This window comes from Tachypleus tridentatus, chromosome 2 (assembly GCF_004210375.1).
Source record: "Tachypleus tridentatus isolate NWPU-2018 chromosome 2, ASM421037v1, whole genome shotgun sequence".
NCBI lineage: Eukaryota > Metazoa > Arthropoda > Merostomata > Xiphosura > Limulidae > Tachypleus > Tachypleus tridentatus.
This window is the reverse complement of record NC_134826.1, coordinates 87,636,609-87,663,943: the sequence shown is the minus strand read 5'-3', so window position 1 is coordinate 87,663,943 and position 27,335 is coordinate 87,636,609. Positions and strand designations below refer to the sequence as shown.

The 27,335-nt window shown below is 36.8% G+C and overlaps 1 protein-coding gene across 2 annotated transcripts in view; it reads right to left on the bottom strand.

Annotated features, from left to right (window-relative positions):
• The window catches only part of LOC143244432 (uncharacterized), a 28,575-nt gene extending 3,220 nt beyond the window's left edge, over positions 1 to 25,355 (bottom strand). The window contains exons 1-2 of one of the 2 annotated variants that reach the window (XR_013025084.1): positions 25,254 to 25,355; positions 268 to 393 (exon numbers count right to left, since the gene is read on the bottom strand). Coding sequence is in view for 1 of the 2 variants with exons in the window: in XM_076489075.1 (XP_076345190.1) it covers positions 1,801 to 2,349 (549 nt within the window). In the remaining variant the exon portion in view is untranslated. Of the gene's footprint in view, positions 1 to 267; positions 2,885 to 25,253 lie in introns of those variants that run through there. The other variant, XM_076489075.1, reaches the window with a different exon arrangement.
• Positions 25,356 to 27,335: the final 1,980 nt, after the last annotated feature.

Below are 27,335 nucleotides of genomic sequence, written 5' to 3'. Positions count from 1 at the left end.
AATAAAGAAATTATTAGGCTTTTAGAAGGTCTTATACGTGCTTTGAAGACTGACTCGCTAAGAAATTGATTGTTAAATTGTTTGGCTGTTAGAAGGCCTTAAATGTCCTTCGAAAACTGAATTAATAGTAGTAGGTTCATTGATAATTGGATCGGTGCGAACGTGTTTGTACTTCTTATTTTAACAAGTAAATAATACAACAAACTTACATCTTTACTGTATCGTTCCTACATAACTAAACTCATTAAAACAACATAAAACTGGTACCTTGGCGAGATTTATTCGATGGTTTTCTTTTCAGCCTCATAATGTTACCATGCAATTTGAAATTCGAGATGATTCATCCACACATTACTGAGTATGAATTACCTTCTCGAACTCTACAACACAGGGCTAAAGGGAAAAGTAAGAAATAAATCTTTTGATCGAAACTACGACATTTTTAAGGCAACGATTTTTAGTCATAATTTCCACACAAGGCTACCTACACACAGGACTATCTGCTTCTAGTTCCCCTGATTATAAGCTAATGAATCAGAGAGAAGTCAGGTATTATACAGCGCCCGCCGCCATCTCTTATACTACTTTTTGATCACAGAATAGTGGAACCTGATTGCAACTCTCACAGTGCATCCATAGTTTCAAAGTGCGGAATACATTTTTTCGATGATAGCGCGCAAATCTTAAATCCGCGAATTTGCATCTAGACCAAGCAAATCACTAGGCCATGCCCAACCATTAGAAAGTGAAGAAACGCCAAAATGAAATCTCTCGTTTTAGAAATAAGATTTAGTCTTGTTGTGTGCAAATGAAGAATAAATAAGAGACAGTTCAGTAGTGTGTTATATTTTCTTTCGAACGAGGCCTAACGCGCAATAAATTATGTTGCTTTTACCACGCGAGTTGTGATTTTGTTGTTTGTTGATTACTCTTTCAGTCATCAGAAGTGGAAACTGTTCCGTACATTAACTTCAGATAAAGATATACAAATATTTAGAATATATAATTATCTTAATTGTTTCTTTCTCACACAGATTACGTCGTAAGACGCGAGAAACTTCATTCTGACAGAATGTAAAAATTTCATATGACTTTTCTGTATTTACAATTAATTGTTTTATCAGTTGAATGCATAGCATCTAAACTTTCAACAGAAGGGCTTAAATACTTATTGCCAAAATTATGTATAATATCTAATACATGCGTAATACAGTCAAACATCGATATAAGGCGCTAGTTGGGGTCCAAAAAATTCGACCGCGTTGTATCTGATTGCGCCTTATACCGATTTGATTATATATTTTTTTGACCCTCGGGGTGAGCGATAATGCAAAATTTACGCGTTTTGTAGTGAAATAAAGAAAAACAAACAAAACTACTTACACCAATGATATAGCATTTTTTTATTTATTTTTATTTATTAAACTCAATTTTAAGACTGAAATTAAATGTAAAAAGCAGAATTCTAAAGAAATTTATCGAATTCATTACTTTGATGGGGGCTGATATTCTAAAAGTAGTTCCGTCAGAGCAATCATGTGATCGTTTTTACGATTAGACGCTGATTAAAATTAGTTCAATTTTAAAAGTTAATACATATAGTAATTAATTTTGATAATTTATTTACTAATTATTAAAATCTAAGTACAAACTGAAGTCAAATAATTACCAGATAAAAAATGTCATGGCAAAGTTTAAAATACGAATTCAGTACTGAAACAAAAACGGATTTTTCAAAAAAATTAATAACAATAAAATATAGTAAGCACATAAAACAAGTTGAAATGCACAAATGTATAGTTACTCAGTAGTCTTCTTTCTTTCAAAAGCCTCCAAAAGTGTCTGTTGTCTTCCTCCTTGGTTCCGCATCCTCTTCGCAGTTCTCATTAGGTCCTGGATCTGTAGTATCTTGCAAATTCCTAGATTGTGGTGTTCTGCCCAATATAGAAGTTGTTCTGTGTACTGTACTGCCTGAGTTGAGGTGATGCAATTCCTGAGTTCTTCTGGAATGGGGTCATCTTCTTCTTCTTCATCTGGAGTGGTAAAATCTGTGGGTGCTGCCGCTGGGTTCTCTATTGCTTTCTGGATCTCTTCATCTGTGAGGGGTGGCTGGGTAACTGGTGCTACTTCGTCAATCTCGGTCAATCTCTGTAGTCCTGTCATTCTATCTACCTGGTTGCAGAATTCTCTCAGTTGATCTTCATTCTTCAGCCAACATCGAAGTGTAGACTCTGGAACTCCTATTTCTTTCATAATCTTGGTCCTTGCTTCCCCGTTCCGGATTCGCTGCACAATCTGTATCTTCTCTTGTACTGTGTAAGCATTCCTTTTGGTGCCTCTCTTCTCCATGGGTATAAATACGCTGTATGTTGAAAAAATATGAAAATCGCAGTCTGTCGCCACCGGATGGTCACTATCCCATTCACTCACGACAAAATTGATTCGGTCGACGAAATTCTGCCTACGAGCTGGTGTTACAAGACCTTTCAGTTATTCGGCGATATTAGAATAAAAGGGAATAGCTGACGTCACAGATTTCCAAGAAACTATTTCGTCTGAAAGCTTCTGGGGAGCGAGCTGTTTCTTAGAAATTTATATGGTTTCAACATTGACGCTATCGTTTGCAGCACTTCATGCCACTGTCACTGGTGTATGAGTGTATATGACTCATCCTTCGTCATCCATCGGTCGATCAAGGATGACTTGTGGTTTTAATGAAAATAAAGTTTTGATACTTCTTGCCTACGCACTGAGAGCTATCCTATGACTGGCAGATTATGTACTTTACTGCAGTTGACAGCGCCAGGAATTATTACATGCAGGCCGGGGTTTGATCACAATATGCGGCGTGAAAACCATACAAAAAGATTGAAGTGGATTTGGATTTTGATTTTTGATCACATTAACCGGCTGATTACATTAAGCAGTGGTAATATTAAGCGGCGGCCTCTGTAGAAACCCAAAAAAATTTGGGGCCTAAGACCCCATCGCGCCCAACTGATTATCGCGCTTTATCGATGCGTTTTATATCGATGTTTACCTGTAGTAATAGAATATGTGTTGAACCGTGTAAGAGACATCTGGTGGCGACGGTAGGTAGGTAATCCAAACCTATAATTATTGGGCAAACTAATGAAAACGACTAAAACAGCGGCCATCTTAATTCTTCCGTAAGAACGTCTGCCAATTCAGAAACAAAAACTTGAGACTTAAATATATGTATATATTTCTGTAATTACGTTTCCTTGATTACGTTTCACTAATCCCTGTGTGTAAAATAAAGCCAACTAAATATGTGGTAGCAATTAAAAATTTCCCGTAACACTTAGTTTCGGCACTTCAATCAAAACCAGTTCATCTGACATAGGTCTAGAAAACACCAGAAAAATTTTGCGGACAAGAAAACTAGACACAGATATCGCATATACACTGCTAGCCAAAATCTTAAGGCCAATGAACATAAAGAAAAAAACACGCATTTTGCGTTGTTAGACTCGACTACTTATTTGAGTGGAGCTTCGAAAGATGAAAATAAGAAAAGGAAAAATAAAAAACTTTTTTAGCATTTAATAGGGAAAATGTGAACACTATGACATTAGCCTAAATACTAGCTGGTAAAAAGTTTAAGACCGTACTGAAACGAAGCGTTAATCAGTAAACACGTGACGAAATTTAGTTATTTGTGTTCAAGCATTAATGTTGTCAACATCTCCCACTGACATCTCCTGTGTTACATTGGATAAAAACATGGCAAAGGCTAAAAAGTTTAAAGAGTTTGAACGTGGCAGAACTGTCGAGCTGCAAAAGCAAGGTCTCTCTCAACGTGCCATTGCTGGTGGGATTAGAAGTGGTAAAACTGCTGTTGTAAATTTCGTAAAGACCCTAAGGGATACGGAACGCAAATTTTAAGTGGTCGGCCCAAAAAAATTTCGCCGGCATTGAGCAGGAGGACTTGATGGGTTGTCCGGCAAGACACCAGCCGATCGTCAAACCAAATTCAGGCCCTTACGGACGCAGAATGCAGCTCAAGAACAATAAGACGGCATCTACGAGAGAAAGGCTTTAAAAACCGTAAACGTCTTCAAAGGACACGCCTCCTTCCACACCACGAAACAACTCGGTTAAACTTTGTGAGAAACGCCAAACATGGGACGTAGAAAAGTGGAAGAAGGTTTTGTTCTCTGATGAGAAAACATTTAACCTGGATGGTCCAGATGGCTTCCAACGTTACTGGCACAATAAGGGTATCCCACCGGAGACATTTTCTACACGACAGAGTGGAGAAGGTTCCATCATGATCTGGGGTGCTTTCTCCTTCCATGGAACAATGGAGCTTCAGGGACGTCAAACAGCAGCTGGCTACATTGGCATGTTGGAGAGAGCATCCTTATTGACTGAAGGCCCTCGCTTGTGTGGAAATGACTGGATCTTTCAGCAGGACAACGCTGTAATCCACAATGCCTGCAGAACAAAAGACTTTTTCTTGGCGAATAACGTGATTCTTTTGGACCATCCAGCGTGTTCGCCCGAACTGAACCCCATTGAAAATGTTTGGGAAGTCTATTACAATGGAAGTCTATAGAAATGGACGTCAATTCCAAACAGTGCATGATCTTCGTAAAGTCATCTTCACCACTTGGAATAACATTTCAGCCAGCCTTCTGTAAACGTTTAAAGCGAATATTTGCAATTATTCGCAATGACTACTGAGACCTCTTGTTGGGCATTTCCTGCCCTGTTTAGGACTTCTTTTTGGTATGGTCTTAAACTTTTGACCAGCTAGTATTTAGGTTAATTTCATAGTGTTCACATTTTCCCTATTAAATGTTAAAAAAGTTTTTTTTTCCCCTTTTCTTATTTTCATCTTTCGAAGCTCTACTCAAATAAGTGGTTGAGTCCAACAACGCAAAATGCATATTTTTTCTTTATGCTCATTGGCCTTAAGATTTTGACCAGCAGCGTGTATATATATATATAATAGGCCAGGTATGGCCTGGTGGTTAGAGGCGCTCGACTCAAAATCACTGACCACACACACCATTTCAGCCAAGGGAGCTTTATAATGTAACAGCCAATCCCACTTGATGAGTAAATCATTTTATACCGTAAAACGTACAAAGGGAAATATGTGGGTTTAGTTATAAGGCAGATATTTTGGCTGCGCTTGCGAGTTCTTTTGGTGTTTTGTATTCACTATAAAGTGTTGATAACTCAGTTGATTTGCATTCACTATAAAGTGTTGATAACTCAGTTGATTTGTATTCACTATAAAGTGTTGATAACTCAGTTGATTTGTATTCACTATAAAGTGTTGACAACTCAGTTGATTTGTATTCACTATAAAGTGTTGATAACTCAGTTGATTTGTATTCACTATAAAGTGTTGATAACTCAGCTGATTTGTATTCACTATAAAGTGTTGATAACTCAGCTGATTTGTATTCACTATGAAGTATTGATAACTCAGTTAATTTGTATTCACTATAAAGTGTTGATAACTCAGTTGATTTGTATTCACTATAAAGTGTTGATAACTCAGCTGATTTGTATTCACTATAAAGTGTTGACAACTCAGTTGATTTGTATTCACTATAAAGTGTTGATAACTCAGTTGATTTGTATTTACTATAAAGTGTTGATAACTCAGCTGATTTGTATTCACTATGAAGTATTGATAACTCAGTTAATTTGTATTCACTATAAAGTGTTGATAACTCAGTTGATTTGTATTCACTATAAAGTGTTGATAACTCAGCTGATTTGTATTCACTATAAAGTGTTGATAACTCAGTTGATTTGTATTCACTATAAAGTGATGATAACTCAGTTGAGTTGTTTTATTCTTTAGTTGTTGTTTCCTTTTTTTGTTCAAGTTTCTGGAGCGTTGCTGTTAAAGACACCTTTTCTATAATTACATCGTACAAAAAAAAAAAAGGACGAGACCCGACAAAGTTCCTTATTTCTGGACGAAGTGTGGTGGTCAGATAGTTTGAATAGGTAAGAAAGGACACTGCTCACAACAGCTGGTATGTTAATCAAATATAAAAGAGTAACTTATAATAGCTAGTATGCTAACCATCTAGATCATTGGACACGACCTCTGGTTCCTCTTTGTGCATTTGAAGAGTTTTCAATCCCTGGATATACCAGTGTTTTATAACACTGAAAAAATACTAAATTTCTTCATAATAACGATATCGTCCAAAGTACACGTGTATATGAATCACGCACTAGATGTCCTTAAGAAAATGTTAAAGAACCCTGAAGATGGTATGTACATCAAATACAGAAGCTTGAGTACTTTGTACTTAAAAAATGAATACGCAAATCAGCAAATTACGGGATAACCCCAGCCCATATAAAATCGAGGTGAAACGCAGTGTATCAGAACTATATTTTGACATTGTTTGACGTTCGTATGTTGTGCGATGACATCGAAAATTGGTCGCTTTGGGAAGGGTGTGTGGATATACATACACCGAGATTCAGAAACGTATTCAGATCGAGGATTTAAAATTCGGAATCAATAATATTGGAAAGCAAAGGAATATAGATATATTTAAAACATCAGGATCATCCACCAGTAAGTCGTACCCCAGCCGTGGTAAATAAAATATGACGTGTTATAGCAGGTAAGAATCCACAAATACTAATGGCAGTAGCAACATACAACAGTAGGTAACATAATCAAGAGAAATCTTAGTCTCCAGGAAGGTTTGGGGGCGCCAGGATAAGACTTACAGTCATGCCTCGTATTCAACTGTCACTTACCCTAAGAACTGGATAGTGAAATGGGTATTCATGCTGTTCCATATAAACATACTACGCAAGTTACCGGATACAACACCTGTGGATTTTTGTGTAATCGGAAAATTGAAATGAGTGTTTACAAATCGTCATTTTCGTACATTAGATGGACTATTGGAAGCGCAAAGTGAGGAGTAATGTGCTTTGTATTGAGAGCTTTGCGAAGAAACCTTTTCCAATGGAAACTACGCTTTAAAGCTATTGACAACATGCACGGCTGTCAGATGGAGAATGACCGGACAGAGTGACATGGACTCTAATGATGTAGTGAAGCTCTAAATTCGTCTCTTATATAACTTACTCAACCTCTATAGAACTTAAGAAGATGGGTGTTTTCTTGCAGCAAAGCCACATTGGACTATCTGTTAAATCCACCGAGGGGAATCGAAACCCTGATTTTAGCATTGTAAATCCGAAGACTTACCGCTGTACCAGCGGGGGACTTAAGAATATGGAGAGAAAAAATTTTGTATCAAGGAAATAAACACTCCTTAACTGCAAGAAGGCTGATAATAAGGAAATGAAGGCAATATAAGCAGACGTCTAAAACAATCAGAAGATGCAAATAAGCATAAGAGATGGAATCGTTGAATTTGTAATAAAACTGCACTGATGTTGGTTGAGTTAAAAGACTAAAAGACACCAACTGAAAAATTGGAAGTTGTAAGTATAGTAAAACTTGGAGGCCGGTTATTGGTTTGAATGAGTGGACTCAGTAGACGCCGTTACAGATGGTGAGTTATTGGTTTGAATGAATGGTCTCATCGACGTCATTACAGACAGTTAGTCCCCAGCTGGTACAGTGGTAAATCTACGGATTTACAATGCTAAAATCAGGGGTTCGATTTCCCTCGGTGGACTCAGCAGATAGCCCAATATGGCTTTACTATAAGAAAAACGCGCGCACACTGGCTTGACTGAGTGGAATCAGTATATGCCATTAAAGACAGTTAGCTATTTGCTTGAATGTGTGGACTCAATAGACACCATTACAGACGATTAGTTATTGACTTGAATGAGTGGAGTCAATAGACGCCCATACAGACTCAACCCTAGTGTCTTGCTTCTCGATTCAATCTTTTAGAACAAAATAACAGCACATTCCAACAGTATAGATGGCGCCAGAAACGTAACCAACCGTGCTCAGGACATCTTGATAGTCTTGTTATCTTGTATACCAGCTTCACCTTGAGAGATGTTTCCAAGAAAACATAACAACAAGCATCTAGCAGCTGCTACACTTGGTAACTAAGAACTGGTTACACTGGTGGTCACCACACCCTAATTGTTATACAGGATTTGTTCATGTTACATACTTTCCATTCTCAGGCCACATAGAAACAAAACTGTTTGGAACTCTGTACATATTTAAAGCTCATGTCAGTTCTACAAATTTATAGAGATAATAATAAAGTTATCCCTTCATGAATTATTACTTACTGTGTAATCTTATTTTATGCAATAGTGTACTTTATGTCATTTGCATAACAGTTTCATCTGAAAGCTAAAAATAATTATGTTTGTATTTTATGTATTATATTGCATTTAATGTTTAATGATTTTGCTTTTTAATATTATTAAAAATTTATCGTAATAACATTTTAGCCACCAGACGATGCTACAGCGATTATTAAGATTTACCTCTATATAAGTAAAGATAAAATATGTGTTTGTTTGCACCCTAACTCCTCTAAAGCTATTGGGCCAATTTCAACCAAAATTTATGTGAAAGCACAATAAAGTGTGGTAAATGTTCTAAGTGGTCACAGTTGAACTTAACCCTGTTTCTATTTTATAGAGCTTGTTGGTTAATTATTCCCAGTTTATTGAGGCAATCCCAAACAATCTTGGCAGGTTGACTCTTTCGACAATGTCGAATATTTTAAAGGGATTCAAGTATGAAAGTTACTGAACTGTCTCTCAAACAGCCATGCTTTTATCGTGGTCAGTGGCATGTACGGTGTTCAAGCATGGGATCAACCTCAAATCTTTATTTGTTGGTAGACGGAAAATAAACTGTAAATGTTGTTTATGAATAAGCTTTAATATAATTTTAAAAGCTTGAGATAAAGTTTATGTTCATGTTATTACTTTGAAATATGTGATTGCTGCTACACTTAGAATATTTTAATTAGGTTTGAACATTCCCCATCAGTTTACGGTCATTCAGCTTGTATATCATAAAATCAATTTTATTGTGATGTCATATACATTTAGTTATACCATTTCATTAAACCTACTACACAGCAAAACTTATCAAACATAACATAATTATTATTTCATATACACTAACACTTTTATCTTATTCCTCCCAAAACACGTGGTCTGGTGATTAGGGTGCTCAACTCGCAACCTGCAGATTCAGATCCCTGTCACATGTTCACCCTTTCAGCTATGAGAGTGTTATAATAAGACGGTTAATCTCATTACTTGTTGGTAAAAGAACAGCCCAACAATTGGCGATGGGTAGTGATGACTAGCTGCCTTCCCTTCAGTCTATCACTGCTAAATTAAGGACTGCTAGCACAACTTGCCCTCATGTAACTCTTTACACGAAATTAATTACCTTCCCAAAACACCTAAACATGTTTTTGCCCCTTTTTCTAAATTCCTCCCTTCTAATATAGTGGATCTGATGTGGCCTACTGGCCTAATGTGCCCGGACTGTAAATCGTATGATTTATATCTCGCGTCTCACAGTAGAAAAATTTCTCTGACCTGTAGATCTGGCCTTGAGTTATAGGAGCGACGGTCAAATACCTCTATTCGGTCATGAAAGAGTCGGCAATTAGTCCCAGTTGCCTCCCCTTTAGCTCAAAATTTCAAAATTAAAAATAGCCACTTCAGCCCTTTGTTTATCTCTGCATCAATTCTGAAACAAAAAAACCCTAATGAACAAACTAAGAATTTGAGAGAATTGTTTTGTTTGTTTTTGGAATTTCGCACAAAGCTACTCGAGGGCTATCTGTGCTAGCCGTCCCTAATTTAGCAGTGTAAGACTAGAGGGAAGGCAGCTAGTCATCACCACCCACCCACCGCCAACTCTTGGGTTACTCTTTTACCAACGAATAGTGGGATCGACCGTCACATTATACACCCCCACGGCTGGGAGGGCGAGCATGTTTAGCGCGACGCGGGCGCGAACCCGCGACCCTCGGATTACGAGTCGCACGTCTTACGCGCTTGGCCATGCCAGGCCAATTTGAGAGAAACAACTGTAGTCTTAAATGTCTTTGTTGTCACAAATATTAGCCAGTAAACCTAATTAAATTTAAAATTAATTGTGTCCCAACCAGAGTTCGCGCACGTGAATTCACACTCGTTCTTATTTTCTCTTTAGGCCCGCATGACCAGGTGACTAGGGCGCTTGACTCGTAATCTGAGGGTCGCGGGTTTGAATCTCTGTCACACCAAACTTGTTCGCCCTTTCAGCCGTGGAGGTGTTATAATGTTACGGTCAATCCCACTATTCGTTGGTAAAAGAGTAGCCCAAGAGTTGGCAGTGAGTGGTGATGGTTTATTGCCATCCCCTAAGTCTTACACTGCTAAATTAGGGACAGCTAGCCCAGATAGTCCTCGAGTAGCTTTGCGCGAAATTCAAAAACAACAACATTTTTTCTGCTTACATAATGCACTCGTTCGCTGAGTTGACTTAAACAAAACATTACAACCAAGAGTTGTAATTCCACCTTATATTCAGACTACCGAAAATCAATTTTGTTTTGTTTTATTTTTTACAGAAGAATTTTTCCACCCAAGTAGCTTGCGATAAAAGGAGTTACTAAAACTATTAACAAAAACATCTGTAAATTCCCTCTCCACTTGTCACTCTAACATCATTGCTGCTATACTTTATACATTTGTTTCCAGCTGCCTCTTCCGGTTAAATATAAAAAGAAACATAATAAAAACGTTTTTTCTCTACCCATTTCTTGATTTTGGTTTAGTTTAACAAACGTTTATTGGAACTTTTACTTTAATAAATGATGCAACGAGAGCGTCATTAAACAGCCTAAATTGGATTGCGCTGGAGGACAAAAAAAAGAGAAGAAATTGGAGACATTTTTGTCTGCTTGGAGTCCCGTGTGGGATATCTCGAGACCAGCGAGGCTTGAAGACGGCTTGTTTGTTCATAATTCCAAAATAAGTGAAATACAATGAGATACAAGTTGCGTGGTTGGTAAAGGAAATGGGCAAGTGCTTAGAGAAGGTACGTAGGCACTGAATACTCCGAGCCTCGTGGTAGGGGTGTGGTTCTAATTGGTTGAAAATCTCGTTCTTATAAACGCCTCTCACTGTACGACGTTTGAGGGAAAACATTCTAATTATAAACCAGAGTAAAGAGAATAACTCGTGTCTTCACGCTACCGAAATATCTTACTTAATTAGGCCTCGCCTTAGTACTAACTACCCGCTTTTTTATTTATGTCGTTAAGGTCTTGTCTATTATACGATTTGGATGTAGAATGTCAGAACTATGGGATTTACAATGAAACATCCTGGCTGTTAATAGACAGTTCTGTATTACTTCTGCTTATGAATGAAACCAAAACGAGTTCTATTAGTTTTTTTTAGTACCTATAAAATCTCTCGAGTCAGTTAAACTATGGTTTTACATCTCTAAAATCATAATAATATAACACTGTCAAATAATAGTTTCTAAATCATATAACTGTTATAGATATTTTGTTTTTTATTTGTTTTGAATTTCGCGCAAAGCTACTCGAGAGCTATCTGCGCTAGCCGTCCCTAATTTAGTAATGTAAGACTAGAGGGAAGGCAACTAGTCATCACCACCCACCACCAACTCTTGGGCTACACTTTTACCAACGAAAAATGGGATTGGCCGTCACATTATAACGCCCCCACGGCTGAAAGGATTAGCATGTTTGGTGCGACGAGGATTCGAACACGCGAGTTATAGAGAAGATAGAGTATGTGGTTCAAAGGTTTCTTACGGCCACAATCTAAGTTTTCACTTTAAACATTTCTTGTGTGTGTTTTGAGGTGCAGATTAACTTCAAGTTCAATCTAAGCAAGGTTGTTGTGTGTGTTTTGCCCACCACGAGCATCGAAACCAAATTTTTAGCGAAGTAAATCTTCAGACGTACCGCAAAGCCACTGGAGGGCGATTTAAAAAGAAAGTAGATCCTAAAATTTCACAATTGTTGAGGTGTTTTTTTAAAGTAATCATAAGACTATAACCAACATTCCAAAATGAGTGTTAAATTTATTTAGTAATAATCATAACTATAAAAAACAGACCTTGATGAAACAATGGATTCAGAGATAATGCACACAATAAGAGATCTAAGATTTCTTTTTTTCTCGTAAATTCCTTCAAATTCTTATCGTAAATAAACGCACATTAACGTTTTCAATATATAAGTGGCCGCTAGAGGGCACTAATAATAATCTAGATTTCTCTAGATCTCTCAGAAACCGTGACTGTAATTTTTTTGTTTATCAGAAGAAACGCGGGACAGTGTCGTGACAGATAGTCGGCCCTTGTCTGTCGTATTTAATCTGGTTGTTAACCACAACACTTAAAACAGTAGTTTATACTATTTTTTTCTTGAAAAATAACAACTCGTGCCGACAGTGGCCAGTCACGTATACCCGCGTGAGAGGATTCTGTATTTGGCGAGCTCGGTGCAAAGGACAATGGCCGACACCTATCGTTGGATCAGGAAAGCTAAGTTTGCTGATGTGTTTATTTTACAATTGAAACAATTCTTACGAGAGAGAGAGAAAAGCAATGCTTGAAATGCTCGTAATTTGTGGGCTAACAACACATGATTAATACGTGAGGCCTAACAACAAATCAAATATACAAAATAATTTACACGTCACTGACATTAAATGTTTTTCTTGTTTTGTTTATTAATACAACGATGTTTCAACCGTCCTACTCAGCACGTGTTTCGTGATTATATTTATAACAGTGTCAGAAAACAAATTGTTGTATATTGGTGTTTAAATAAATGACTAAAAAGTCTACAACTGTTGGGTAAATTATAATACGTGTGACAGCAGTTATTACACGAGATTAAAATTAAAGAGCTTACACAGGAGCGTCGTTTGTAAGGGAGGGGGAGTCACCTTCACGCTCGGAGAGGCCTAAGTAGGAGCTTTTGTTAATCATTTTTAATCAGAACTGATCATACGACGCTAAATCAGGGGTTCGATTCCCCTCGGTGGACTCAGCAGATAGCCCGATATGGCTTTGCTATAAGAAAACACACACGCGTTCTCGAAGGAAGAATTTTATTGCCGAAATCTATTATTTTATTCGGATTTTATCCATGTAGAACTTCCTAAATATTAGGCCCGGCATGGCCAGGTGATAAAGGCATTCGACTCTTAACATACTCGCCGTGGAGGCGTTATAATGTTATGATCAATTCCACTATTTGTTGATAAAAGAGTACCCCAATAGTTGGTGGTGGGTGGTGATGACTAGCTGCCTTCTTAAACTGCAAAATTAGGGATGACTAGCGCAGATAGCTCTCGTGTAGCTTTACGCAAAATTCATAACAAACTAAACCTAAATATTATCAGCACCTTTAAGAAAGCATTTGACATTGTATGGCACAATTGTCTACGGTTTCATATGCATGAAATGGGACTACCGCGTGGAATTATTCATTGGTTATCTAATACTTTGGAAAACAGAAAACGTAGAATAAATGTTGAGGGTACCTTTTCTGAGTACTATACTACAGAAACTGGCGTCCCTCAGGGAGGGGTGGTTAGCCCTATACTCTTCATCATGTATGTAAACAATATGTCACTGAAATTTATATGCAAAAACGGCTCGTTTGGGCTGAGAAAACACTTTACATAGAAGAGCGAACAACGTTTCGACCTTCTTCGGTCATCGTCAGGTTCACAAAGAAAGAGGTAACTGACCGGAAGCTGACCACATGTTTGAAAGGGGTTGTGTAACTGTGTGTCGAAATGTAGAGGGCGGTATTAGATGTTTGAATATATAATTTTATTTATTTTATTTTATTAATATAGGTATAAAGGCGTTCCTTTATATTGGTTTATTTTGGGTTTAAGTTGTTGTATAAGTAAGGCTTCTTTAATTTTACGTTTGTTTATGTTTGTTTCTTTATTTAGTATTTGAGTGTTTTCTATGGTTATGTTGTGTTTATTTGACTTGCAGTGTTCGAAAACGTGTGAAGGTGACTTTTTATGTTCTTTGAATCTGGTTTCCATTTTTCTACTTGTTTCTCCAATATAGAAGTCGTGGCAGTTATCACATTGTATTTTATAAATAATGTTGGTGTGGTGTTTGTCAGTGTAGTTTTTACATAGTATAGACCTCAGTTTTGTGCCGGGTTTTTGAATAAATTTGGTATTAATTGGAATGTCATATTTTGTTACTAATTTTTGCCAAATGTTGGTTATTTGTTTGCTGATGTCGGGAATATATGGTATACAGCAGTATATGGTTTCGTGTATTTAAATTCGGTCAGTTACCTCTTTCTTTGTGAACCTGACGATGACCGAAGAAGGTCGAAACGTTGTTCGCTCTTCTATGTAAAGTGTTTTCTCAGCCCAAACGAGCCGTTTTTGCATATAAATTTCTCAACAAGTGGGTTTCTCGTCATCACTGAATATGTCACTGAAGAATCCTAATCATGGATTCTCTTTACAGTTCGCTGATGATGTGGCAGTCTGGAAAAGTGCCGCAACACCAACATAGCAACCACAAACATACAACTGCAACTAAATAGAATAAGCGAATACTGTCAAAAATATAGAATAAAAATAAACACAGCAAAAACACAACTAGTTGTATTTACCAAATTAACAAAGCACAAAAAAACTACAGCCTGAAATATAAATGAATGGAACATTACTTCAGACAGCCACATCGGCAAAATTTCTCGGTCTAACCTATGGGGCCCGGCATGGCCAGGTGGTTAAGGCACTTGACTCATAATCTGATGGTCGCGGATTCGAATCCCCGTCGCACCAAACATGCTCGTCCTTTCAGCCATGGAGGCGTTATAATGTGCGGTCAATCCGACTATTCATTGGTAAAAGAGTAGCCCAAGAGTTGTTGGTGAGTGATGATGACTAGCTGCCTTCCCTCTAGTCTTACACTGCTAAATTATGGACAGCTAGCGCAGATAGCCCTCATGTATCTTTGCGCGAAGTTCAAAACAAACCAAACCAAACTAATCTGTGACTCAAAACTAACATGGATTAACCATTTAAATGAAATTAAAAGTAAAGTCTGACGAAGAACCAACTATGCTAGGAGTCTAACTGACAAGATCAGTGAAGCATCAACATACAATATACTAAAAATTCACAAAATATATATTAGACCGGTAATTGACTATGCAGCTACAGCTTGGATTACTGTATGCGACAAGATAATACAAACCAAGCTACAAACAATACAAAACACACTCCTTACAACAACATACAGAGTTCCCAGAACCACATCATTTAACTTCATACACAAATATTCAAACATACCAACCATACAAGATAGACTCCTACATAGTACAATAACTTATTTGGATAAAAATTGGATGAAAAATGAAATATCATGCGAACTAGACAGGTACTACATACATGATGAAGATAGTCCTAAACATCTCTCCCCGATCAACATATATATTAAACACAAAAATAAATTAGAATTAAATAGCATATATTGAAAAGGGGGGGGAAAAAAAAGGCTACCATCAAACTAGACTTCCTACTGAGAGGTCAAACCATATTGATAAATGTACGAAACTGGTATATGGACATTGCCCTGAAAAGGGTTGGAGTAAACTCAAACCACTCTGACCCTAAAGTAGTAGGCACACCAACTCATACTGCATGATCATGAAAGTAAAAAAAGGCGGAAGAGGTCAAAGCGTGCCTGACCCTCCAGATACACAAGGTCACCCAAATCCTGAGAGAGAGAGAGAGATTAGCACCACATAGAACCCCCACCCCTGTCTATTGATAAGGGAAGAATGGGTTTTTAGGAAGTACTATCTAAGATTTTTGGATGATTTATAAGACATTTCGATGTCATGTCATTCTCGGGTTAGTTTCACATATAGTGTACATGCGAATCAATGATCATTTTTATCTCGAGCTTGATTTTCTTTGTGGACTTGTGAACGAAACGATTGCAATGTTCTTGTATTTTTGGGTTTTTTGTTTGTTTTTTAGATTTGAGCTGCTTTCGGTTTTCCTGTTTCATCGTTTCAGGGACCTCGATGAATGAGCAGCAAAACCGAGTTTAGATACCTGTGGTGGGCACAGCACCAATAGCTCATCGTCTAACCTTTAACTAAAGACAATTTCGGGTCAGTATTTTCTTTTAAAGGGATAGTTTTCTTGATTATGAAAAAACAAATAAAATAGTTACGAATAAAATGAAATAAATAATGTAATCGCTAAGTTTATTGTTTGTTGTTATTGTTGATTTTATTTAAACATAGGATGAACAAAATTAGTTAAATACAGATATGGTTCTTTACAAAAGAAAAAGAGAGCCAGGGTTTCATTTATTCCATGTTTTTCAGTGTATTTTATTATCTATAAGCTGCTCTCAGCATTATAACCACGTATTTTAATTTGTGAATTCTACAAGTGCGTATTTCTACCATTTTACATGTTTCTAACAATATCAACTTATATATATAACTGCTGTATTCGACATAAACTAATATTTCGTTTCTTGAACGAAGCCAAACAACTGCGTGGTTTATTCAGCTTTCTAAGCATCGTCTCTCTGTTGGCACTGCTATAACAAACTTTGCGATAAATGCCTAACTTTACGACCACTTAGCAACAACTCAGTAACTGCCGCTATTCGACACTTACGTAATATACTCTCCGTCTGGAAATACCAGTGTGCCTAGTTGTTTGACAGGATTTCTAATGCTTTATGTTTTTACTAACAGAAACACCAGGTGTCTGTTGTTGGACATATTATACATTAATGGCTTAATGGTCATAACATTTAATGAACTTCTGCCAGTTCTGGTCAGTTACGTAGGTAGCCCTGCTAATTATTCATAAGCCATTACCTTCTATCCTTTTTTTCATTAATCGTTGTTTGGTACACCTGGGCCTCTACTTCCTTCATTGACTATTGATTTGGTTCGTGAGTGTCGTCGATACAGCCCATATTAATTCTTCTGTAGAATTCAGCCCAGTAGCTAGGAAAAAAACTATTAATAACTCTGGCATTGAGGTTGTTTTCACCCCTGTATGTGTGCTTTTTGGTAACGTTCCTCGAAAATGACTGAATTAATTCGAACGAAAAGACCCGGCATGGCCAGGTGGTTAGGGCGATCGACTTGTAATTTGAGGGTCGCGGGTTAGAATCCGCGTCACACCAAACATGCCCGCCATTTCAGCCGTAAGAGCGTTATAATGTGACGGTCAATCCCACTATTTGTTGGTAAAAATAGTAGCCCAAAAGTTGGCTCTAGACACTGCTAAATTAGGGACGACTAGCGCAGATACCCGAAATTTAAAAACAAACAAACAATCAAACGAAAATTAATGTAAATTTGAACTACGATCCAATTTAGAAGTCATTATGTTTTTAATGGTCAAAAGCTAAGGTCACGAAAATAATCCCTATCTGTTGATATGGGTACCAATTTTTCACACCATTTTTTTCTCAGACAAAAATTATCTGATTTTAATGAAACTTGATGGATATATCTAACATAGTACTCCTCATTGTCCTATCAAAAATGGTCTGTGTCCGTTGATAACGACGGACATACGACACATTTTCATATTTATGAAAAGCGAATATCATAAACGTTGCATGACGGAGGTTTACACCTTACTGAGTACCCCTGCAGTTACATTACGCATGCGCGTTACAATAAGAGTGTTCGCACACGCAAGTGGCCATCTTCAGGTCATGTCCATAAATGTAATAAATAAATTTTTCGGATGTTCTGGTATATTGTAACTTTTAAAACCATTTTATGATCTTTCACCACCTTGTGACAGATATATGGCAACGTTGTTAGTCATGTAATCTTATTGTCAGTTGTGATACTGGTTATTTTTACTTTCAACACAAGTTCGCGTCTACATTCCAAATCCATGACTTATAGTGATCTAGCTTCCACTGTAACTTGGTGTAAAAAACCTGAAACACAATAATATACTTTTAAAGAATAAATACAATTTTTTTTTCCTATAAACTACTACATGATCTATTTGTTTATGGTGTGAACTTCTTTTTCTCTGACATTTAATGAAAGAACAAACAAACACTAATCACGTGCAACCTTTCTGAGGATTGAATCGAAAGATTCAGCGCTATCTGTTGTTTGTAGATAAAAGCTTTTAATTAGGCAATTTTAAAAGAAGGCTTGTTTATAGAACACTTTTTTTATCAACTAATCTCGGTTTGGATCTACGGGAAAATATTTATAACATTTCACATACAGCTGGGGTTGGGTCACGAAAGCCTGAAATAATGAACGAAAACAATTAGTTCAAAACGCCCTCTCAATAAAAACCGAGAGATGGAAAAAGAAAGTTGATTTGAAATTCACCGATTAACGTATTTTTCATGTTGCGCTAAATGAAAGTCGAGAAACTGGGTAATGATAAATATCCTAGTGTCAAAACTCAAGAAACTGAGCAAAGGATAAATTTCCTGGTGTTAAAACTCAGGAGATGAGTAAAGAATAAAAATCATAAATCAGTAGATACTAAAATGACGTCACATACGGGACACTTAACCTTGCAATTTGTACTGTTATGACGTCAGTAAAATGTGTGCATGCCATGAATTATGAGAAGAATTATGCAATTTGTAGGCTACAACACAACATGACATATGAACTTGAAAAGCAAGAAATAAAAATATTTTTTACTCCTAATTTTGGTTTTATTTACTTTGGAAACTTAACACCTTTCGGAGACCCTGCTGTAATACTTCTGGTATATCGTGAAAAAAACGTCGAAATGTGCAGAATGTAGCTAAAGCTAAAGAACATTTTCAAATAAAACGCATTTTATTTCGTAAACCAAGAAAAACGTCGTTTGTTATTTTATTTATTTCTAATGTTACAAAAGTGTCCAAGAATAGTTTACACGATGAAATTGCATATGAACTCACGTAAAATATTCTTCAAACCCTCTTTACAAAAGAAGGTAATGTTGTTTGTGAAGTATGACGTAAGACATTTTTCAGCCGCTGCATAACAGCTCGTAGAAAATTCTAAGTTGTTGTTGTTTTTTTCAAGTGAAATCTTTTAGTTCATAGCTCCATCATTTGTTGACCAATTTGAGATCTTATTACAGTTTTGGACTCAGGAGATCAAACCATTTCGACTGATGTGTTTAACCATACCCAAGGTCTCATAGATTAATTTCTCTAATCCTTTCTAAAAGAATTTCAATTTGAGAGTAGATGCTGGTAGAGATCTTGACGAGTGATAAAACTGAATCCGGTATTGCTGGCACACAAAAATATATCTAATAAAAAGGAAGAAGAAAGGGTCCCTTAAATTTATTTTCTCTAACCTTGTTTAAAAGAATTTCAAGTGCCGCGGCTATTGAGGATTCCCCCTTATTTTTCTGTAATTTCACTAGGCACACTTATTGAAAACTAACTTTTTTGTTGTATGATTTGCGTCCAATTGTATACTTTCCTGTCTACCTCAGATTACAATTGAAACAGAGCGTTGGTTCGCGAAAATGCTTCGATCTAATAAACAAAAGACATTCTATTATGACCTGAGATTACATAAAGGATGAGAGCATATGTCTGTAGACGCACTTAAGGTTTACGAGCATGCGCAAGGTAATCAAAACTTCAAACTTCTGTTTATCAAAAAAGTATAAGTTATGATGGTTTGTTTGTCTTTGAATTTCGCTCGCAAAACAACACGAGGGTTATTTGCGATAGTCGTCCCTAATTTAGCAGTGTAAGACTAGAAGAAAGGCAACTATTCATCACGTCCCCCACTAGTACAGCGGTAAGTCTACGGATTTACAACGCTAAAATCAGGGGTTCGATTCCTCTCGACGGACTCAGCAGATAGCTTGATGTGGCTTTGCTGTAAGAAAAGACACACACACACTAGTCATCACTATCCACTGCCAACTCTGGGGCTACTACTTTACCAACGAATATTGGGATTGACCATAACATTATAACGTCCGCACGACTGAAAGGGCGAGCATGTTTGGTGTGACAGGGATTTGAACCTGCGACCCTCAGATTACGAGTCGAGCGCCTTAACCACCTGGCCACGACAGGCCTGTTACGATGGTAGCTGGATGTATATATCGACAGTGGGGGGAGTGTTACATTCGTGTTTACGTTTTAATAAGTAGTTTAGTAGTCGATATTTCTTCAAAGAAAGTGCATACGTGTTTAGTAAAAGTGTCGTGAGATCTATGTACCAGTAGAGGAGAGAATAACATGCGGATTACATGGCTTGTGTTTAAATCTGTGCTATATGCTCTGATGGAAAACCCCTGATGAAGTGTGAGAGGAATTGACTTGCGGTTTGTCTTTTGTTGGGTTTTTTGTTGTTTGTTTGTTTTTCTATGTGTGTGTATGCAAGCGAGGGAAATATTTCTCTGCAGCCATTGTTGGAGAAATTTCACTGCACCTTTTTATTTTCAAAACAATAAATATGTAGCTCCGCAACTGAATGACTCCTGGATTGTCCCATTGGCTGGCACTCCTTACTTTGAAACTTTGGGTGCGTTATAAGAGCAACAGTTAACTCTGACTATTCGATTACAGTAGCCTAAAAGTTGGCGAGGGTACTGTTAACAGGCGTATTATCTCTCTAATCTATCAATTCAAAATTAGAGAGACTCGGTGCAGACAGCCCTGGAGGAGTTTTGCAGAAATATTCGAAACAAACATGTCGTTTTCTTTCAAGATTCGAATCAGGGAAATCCCCTCTGTCAATCGAATACCTCGATTGACCTTTAAGTACGAGAATTATTTAATGATTTTCCTGTTTTACATTGAAACAAAATATGTTGATAAATATTATAAATGTAGAAATAAACTAACAAAAACACTGTGAATCAAACTTTGAAATTCCGATAAGTTTTCCGTTTACTGGACATATCAACAAGGTTAGTAAATGCATAACTGGACAATTTCTTGCACGGACAAAACAAGGAAATGAATTTCAGAATACACTTCAATGTTTGAGATTTTATGTGGAGGCATCATTGAACAGTAAGAAGATTGTTTATAAGCTTATCGTCGACCCGTGACGTGGAGATGTGTCCCCCACATTTTTTTTAAATAAACAGAAGATAGTTCCTCTTACGTGTGATCAGTGAATTGCGGGGTGTTTTTTGTTTGTTTGTTTTTGAAAAGCATATAACATCCTTCTTAGTTTAAATTAAAAATGACTTTTGAAAGAAGAGATATAAAATGTTTGTTGTATTCAACCACATTTAAAGTAAATACAACAATCTATTGAACTACAAGCGACCTTTCTCCGAGTCCAGTAAGAGCTGAGCGGAAACGGACAGTAAGGTATGGCGTTTTGTGTTGTTGTTTTCAGGCAGTTTAACTGGATAGTAAGAACAACAACAAGATTAAACAATTTGACTGGATTAGTTTCGCTAAAGCACTCAGAATGATAAGTTGAGATGTGAAGATGGCGACTCGAGCCTGAAGAGAAAGCCACAAAAAGAAACCGCCGCTTTTCCGACCTTCTTCAAAGCTTTTCCCAACACTTGAGGAAGCATGGTCAAAAATAGACTTTCCCTCCTCTCTTTCTCTTTCTCTGAACTCAAAAAATGAAAAAAAATCGATAATTACGGCAACCCCTTTTGACCTGATATCTAGCAAATCTGCCATGTTGCTTCAAACAGACCCTCATGTACCGAAAGCAGATGTTCCGGCCCCCAGTAAGTTTTACGGACTCACTCCGCTAAAATGCTGCGTTCAGTTTCCACAGTGGACAGAGCAAAAAGTCCACTCTCCTTCGTTGGGATCGTCATAAATTTATGGATTTGCATCGCTAAAATACAGAGTTCGATTTTCCGCTGTGGGTTTGCTCAAATATAGGCACACAGACTTTCCACGCGTGAAGGGTCCGTAGACATTTTTTTCGTAACAAGTGGGGCAAAGTGGACCTCGTTATCCTTTGCATCGTCTTAAGTAAAATGAAAACTGTGGTGTCGGACATTGATGCGCAATCGTGGTCGTCAGAATGAACGTGACCGGCGATGAAAGAAATAGTTTTAATGGCAGCGCTGGACACCAGAAACCTTATTTTTACGAAAACCATTATCTCATAATCTCGGTCTGTCAGCTTCCAGTGTTTTCAATTGTTATGATTTGTTTTCTCCATCAAACAATTGATTCATAAACGTACCATATTCTTTTATTCATAAACGTATCACATTCTTTTAGTTTTCACTAGAGTTAGCATTATAAGCACAATTATCTTTGTTGTTTCTGTTTCTCTCGCTTCTTCTTTGGGTAAAACAATACAATGAAAGTATTTTTTATAGTTCTTAAAGTGGAGATTTTTAATCATTTCCTAATCCAAATATAAGAAGTGTCCGTGTTATGGATACTTAAAACAAAATACATAAGGATATTTACTCTAGACTCAACAACACACACCTTCAAACCCTCAGGCTACGCTAATACACAGAACCAAAATGCCAAATAAGATTTTTCTGCAGCAGAGTGCGAATAATGGATCCTAGGATCCAAAGTTCGGCACACCATCACAGCCACTCCCTGAACTATAGACACACTTAGAATTAGTGCTTTTAAGTTAGTTGATTAATAAACAAAACATATCCAGTTACTAATAATTCTGGCTATTCAATGAATCCACTTGTGATTACAAATAACTCTGGTTGACAAGTGAATCTCCCGTGGTTACTAATAGCCCTAGTTAACTATTTAACAAAACGAATCGTCTTATCCTGTTAAGAGCTCCGATCAACTGGTTAGAAAACGAATAATCTCATATTATTAAGAGTTCGAGTTAACTGTTTTACAAACGAATCATTATTCAAAAGTTATATTTATTTATTACATTTTAATTTGAAGATTCACAAGGAAGACCTTGAATATCCACCCATACCCAGGGAATTTCCCCTTCATAAGTTGAAAATACAGAAAGAGAGTCAATTACATTTCCATATTAATCATACACTCCTACTATTGACAACTGACGTTTATCTTTTTGACTTGAATGTAATCACGCTACTAGGCGGAACCCCAAACGGTCACTTTCTACTTTTAAGTCACTGGCCATTACTCCAACAGAGATTTTACAGTTCACTGACCAAAGTACAAATGCAGTATATTTTCAAAATTTATAAAATGTTATTACACTCTAAATATGTTTCTCTTCTTTATGTGTATAACTGCACTTATATAAACACAACTCTAAAAGTTACAAACGTTTTTATAAACCAATGATCCTGTTATTCATAGAAGTTGACGCAATTGCGTTAGGTTTATGGCCTGAACTTGACCAAGTAATTTGTGTGTTCGGTTTGCGACTCCTAGATTCAATGGTTCCTGACTCGTTTCCACAAAAATGTAGTCAGCGCTTTTATGCCATGGGTACATTATATGATAATAGTCATTGGGAGTCGAGCACCCTAACCACTAGGCCATACCGGGCCTAATTTCGAAGCGATAGGCGAGAAATGAAGCAGTTAGTCAACACCATTCACCGCTGACTCTCAAGCTACTCTATAGTCAACGAATAGTGAAATGAACTATCACATTGTAATGCACTCAAGTCTGAAAGGGCCAAGTATGTTTGGTGACGGGATTCAAACCCGCAACTCACAGACTGCGAGTTAGGCCCAAATTTATATTTTGTTTTTTGCTAGGCTTAACTCATTTTTAAAAGGAAACGGTTGTGTCTCCTAACATTAATCAATAAGAAAGAGTTTTAATTAGTGGTGTTAGGTTTCATTTATGTAATTACCACACAGATTGTGATTCGTGTGTTTATTCACAGTTGAATACAACGTTTATTAAAACAGTTGAAAAACACTGCAAGTTTTCTAGCCGTCGGAAACATTTTTATTTTAAGCCTTTCAAACTCGTGTTTTGCATGCGTCGTGACGTATTGTTTTGCAAGGTCAAAGCTAACCTGACTAACCCATGGTTCATCATACGATTACAAAGAACACAGTGAAGGGTGCGTGAAATATTCCTGTTGGATCAACATGCACGGAAGCGATGCCACCTGACGGTAGTTACGTTAACTACAGTTTTCCTTTCTATTGCTCGAGTTTATCGGAGTTCTGTACATATATTTGCATATATATATAATATATGGACATAAATAGTCATATAAATTACGAAACTATAAGAATAAATGATTCCAGGAGGGCAAATATTCAAATCACATTGACAGACGTGTTTTTATGGACTTCACATTTCAGCTATAACTTTTTATGTCTTCCTGAATATTCTAGCACTGTTTGAACTACTATATATGGATATATCGTGGTTGTAGTTAACAGAGCGACAGACGAGGCCCAATAATTAGTGTGCTAGACTATGGATCTAAAAGTCCAACGTTTGTGCCACGTTCTCACAAAAGCCCGGCACGACCAGGTGGTTAGGGCACTCAATTTGTAATACGAGGGTCACGGGTTCGAATCCCCGTCACACCAAATATGCTCACCCTTTCAGCCGTAGGGGCATTATAATGTTACGGTGAATCCTACTATTCGTTAGTAAAATAGTAGCCCAAGAGTTAGCGGTGGGTGGTGATGACAAGCTGCCTTCCCTCAAGTCTTACACTGCAAAATTACGGATGGCTATTGCAAATAGCCCTGGTGTAGCTTTGTGCGAAATTCTAAAACAACCCAAACAATCTTGTGTGTGTGTGTGTGTGTCTTAAGAGAACGCAAACCATGCAACCTCAGATTCAAATTTCGGCAAGTAAACAACTAGGCCACGCTTGGCCTGAATGAAAAACAAAACGGCGATGTTGTAAAAATAAATAGAGGCATATTTAATTTCTGTTTCTGAACCGGTCCGGCATTAGCAGGTGGCGCTCGACTCGTAATCTCAAGGTTACTGGTTCGAATCCACGTCACAACAAAAAATTATCGCCTTTTCAGCCGTGTGGACATTATAATGTGACGGTCAATCTAGCTTTTCGTTGGTAAAAGAATAGCCCAAAATGTGGCGGTGGGTGGTGATGACTAGCTGCCTTCCCTCTAATCTTACACTGCTAAATTAGAGACAGCTAAAGCAAATAGTCTTCGAGTAGCTTTATGCGAAATTTATAAAAAACAACTAACCTCTTTCTCATCACATGATTGACTGTCTGAGAATAAAAATAAAAAAGACACCTGGCGGTAGATTTATCTACTGTTTTACTTACAGGGAAAAATAAGTGCCAACAAATCCTGAATTGAGAATTGAATGATATAATAATAATATGTAATCACTGACTTACGTCTTTTGTGCTTAAGTTTCACAGCGCAGATGAACCGTAAACCGGCCAGTGGAGGAAAATAATTTAAAGAAAGAATTACCTCTTAAGTAGACCCCACGCGGGAATTTCCCGAAAATAACCGGTCTCTACAGTTAACTTGATCACTTTTGTGCGACCTTGTTCGTCTTTCTTTTTCTTATTTTCTTTTTTTTTTTTTTATGAAACAACACCTATAAATTTTTATTTTCCTTCAATGGGTGTATAAATGAAGATTTCTCTTCGCTATTAGATGGGCATAAATTTCCCATCGAAATGATTTGTTGAGGAAAATTACGGTTTTGTGGGAGCTTTCCTCATCTCATTACAAGTTGAACTTATGTATAGAATGGAGGTAAAAATATTAAGAAATGACTTTAGTGTTGCCTGTCTAAACGTTTGGGCGTGAGAAGCTTAGAGTATATTGAGCTTTATTCCTGCCAATAAAATTTAAAACAACTTTACATTTAGACAGGGAGCGGGACATCTTTGCTCAAAATTACAACATAGATAAATATTGTAGAAATCTTTTTAATAACGGCCCTGCTATGTAGCAAAGTTGTTGTTTCGACAAATATCTTTAAAAAATTTAAAAAAGGTGGTTATTATAATGTTTCTGGTAGGTGTCGCTCTGGTTCATATAAGTACATGGTGCCTTGATCTTCAGCACATTTAGATATCCACAAAGAAACATTTAATTAAAAGAATTTTTAAAGCGCAAGTATTTGTTTCCTTTGTGAAGGCAATCATTCCTCTACAGTTACAGTAGATAAAAGTTTTACCAAATACACAACAACTATTTCAAGTGTACAACACTAACATTCCTATTGTCAGACAAAGACGTATCCGACTTTACTTTACCGAGCGTTAGAAGTACATTCGTACTTACTTAGTTGCCTTAACAAAGTGACTTCCTACACATTAGGGTCCGTTCACTGCCGTACTGAATTTTTCTCACTACTTTATAGCATTTATTTGTTTAATAAACGGATTTCACTGACCAAGTAGGTTTCTGGTGAAGCGCCACGCGTTAACATGATTCCAGAAAACTGTTTTGCGTTGCTATATTAACCTTACAAAGGTTCAACATAACACAAAATAATTACTTATTATACCACAAAAATGTTTCCTAGTATACCACAAAGTTTCACAACATATATATCACAAGAATGTTTCCTAGTATACCACAATATTTAACAACATATATATCACAAGAATGTTTCCTAGTATACTACAAAGTTTCACAACATATATATCACAAAAATGTTTCCTAGTATACTACAAGGTTTCACAACATATATACCACAAGAATATTTCCTAGTATGCCACAATATTTCAAAACATATATACCACAAGAATGTTTCCTAGTATACCACAATATTTAACAACATATATATCACAAGAATGTTTCCTAGTATACTACAAGGTTTCACAACATGTATACCACAAGAATATTTCCTAGTATGCCACAATATTTCAAAACATATATACCACAAGAATGTTTCCTAGTATACCACAATATTTAACAACATATATATCACAAGAATGTTTCCTAGTATCCTACAAGGTTTCACAACATGTATACCACAAGAATGTTTCCTAGTATACTACAAGGTTTCACAACATGTATACCACAAGAATGTTTCCTAGTATACTACAAGGTTTCACAACATGTATACCACAAGAATGTTTCCTAGTATGCTACAAGGTTTCACAACATGTATACCACAAGGTTTCAGAACATATATACCACAAGAATGTTTTCTAGTATACAACAAGGTTTCACAACATATACACTACAATAATGTTTCTTAGTATACCACAAGGTTTCACAACATGTGTACCACAAGAATGTTTTCTAGTTTACCACAAGGTTTTACAGTATACCACCAAAAGGTTTCATATCATACCACAAGAATGTTTTTTCCTAGTTTACCAGGTTTCCTAGCATACCATTAGAAAGTTTCCTGTTAATCACGACACAATTTACTGGCATACTACATCAACGTTTTGTATTATATAACAAGAGCGTTCCATGCTATACGACAATATTTTATTGTATATCAG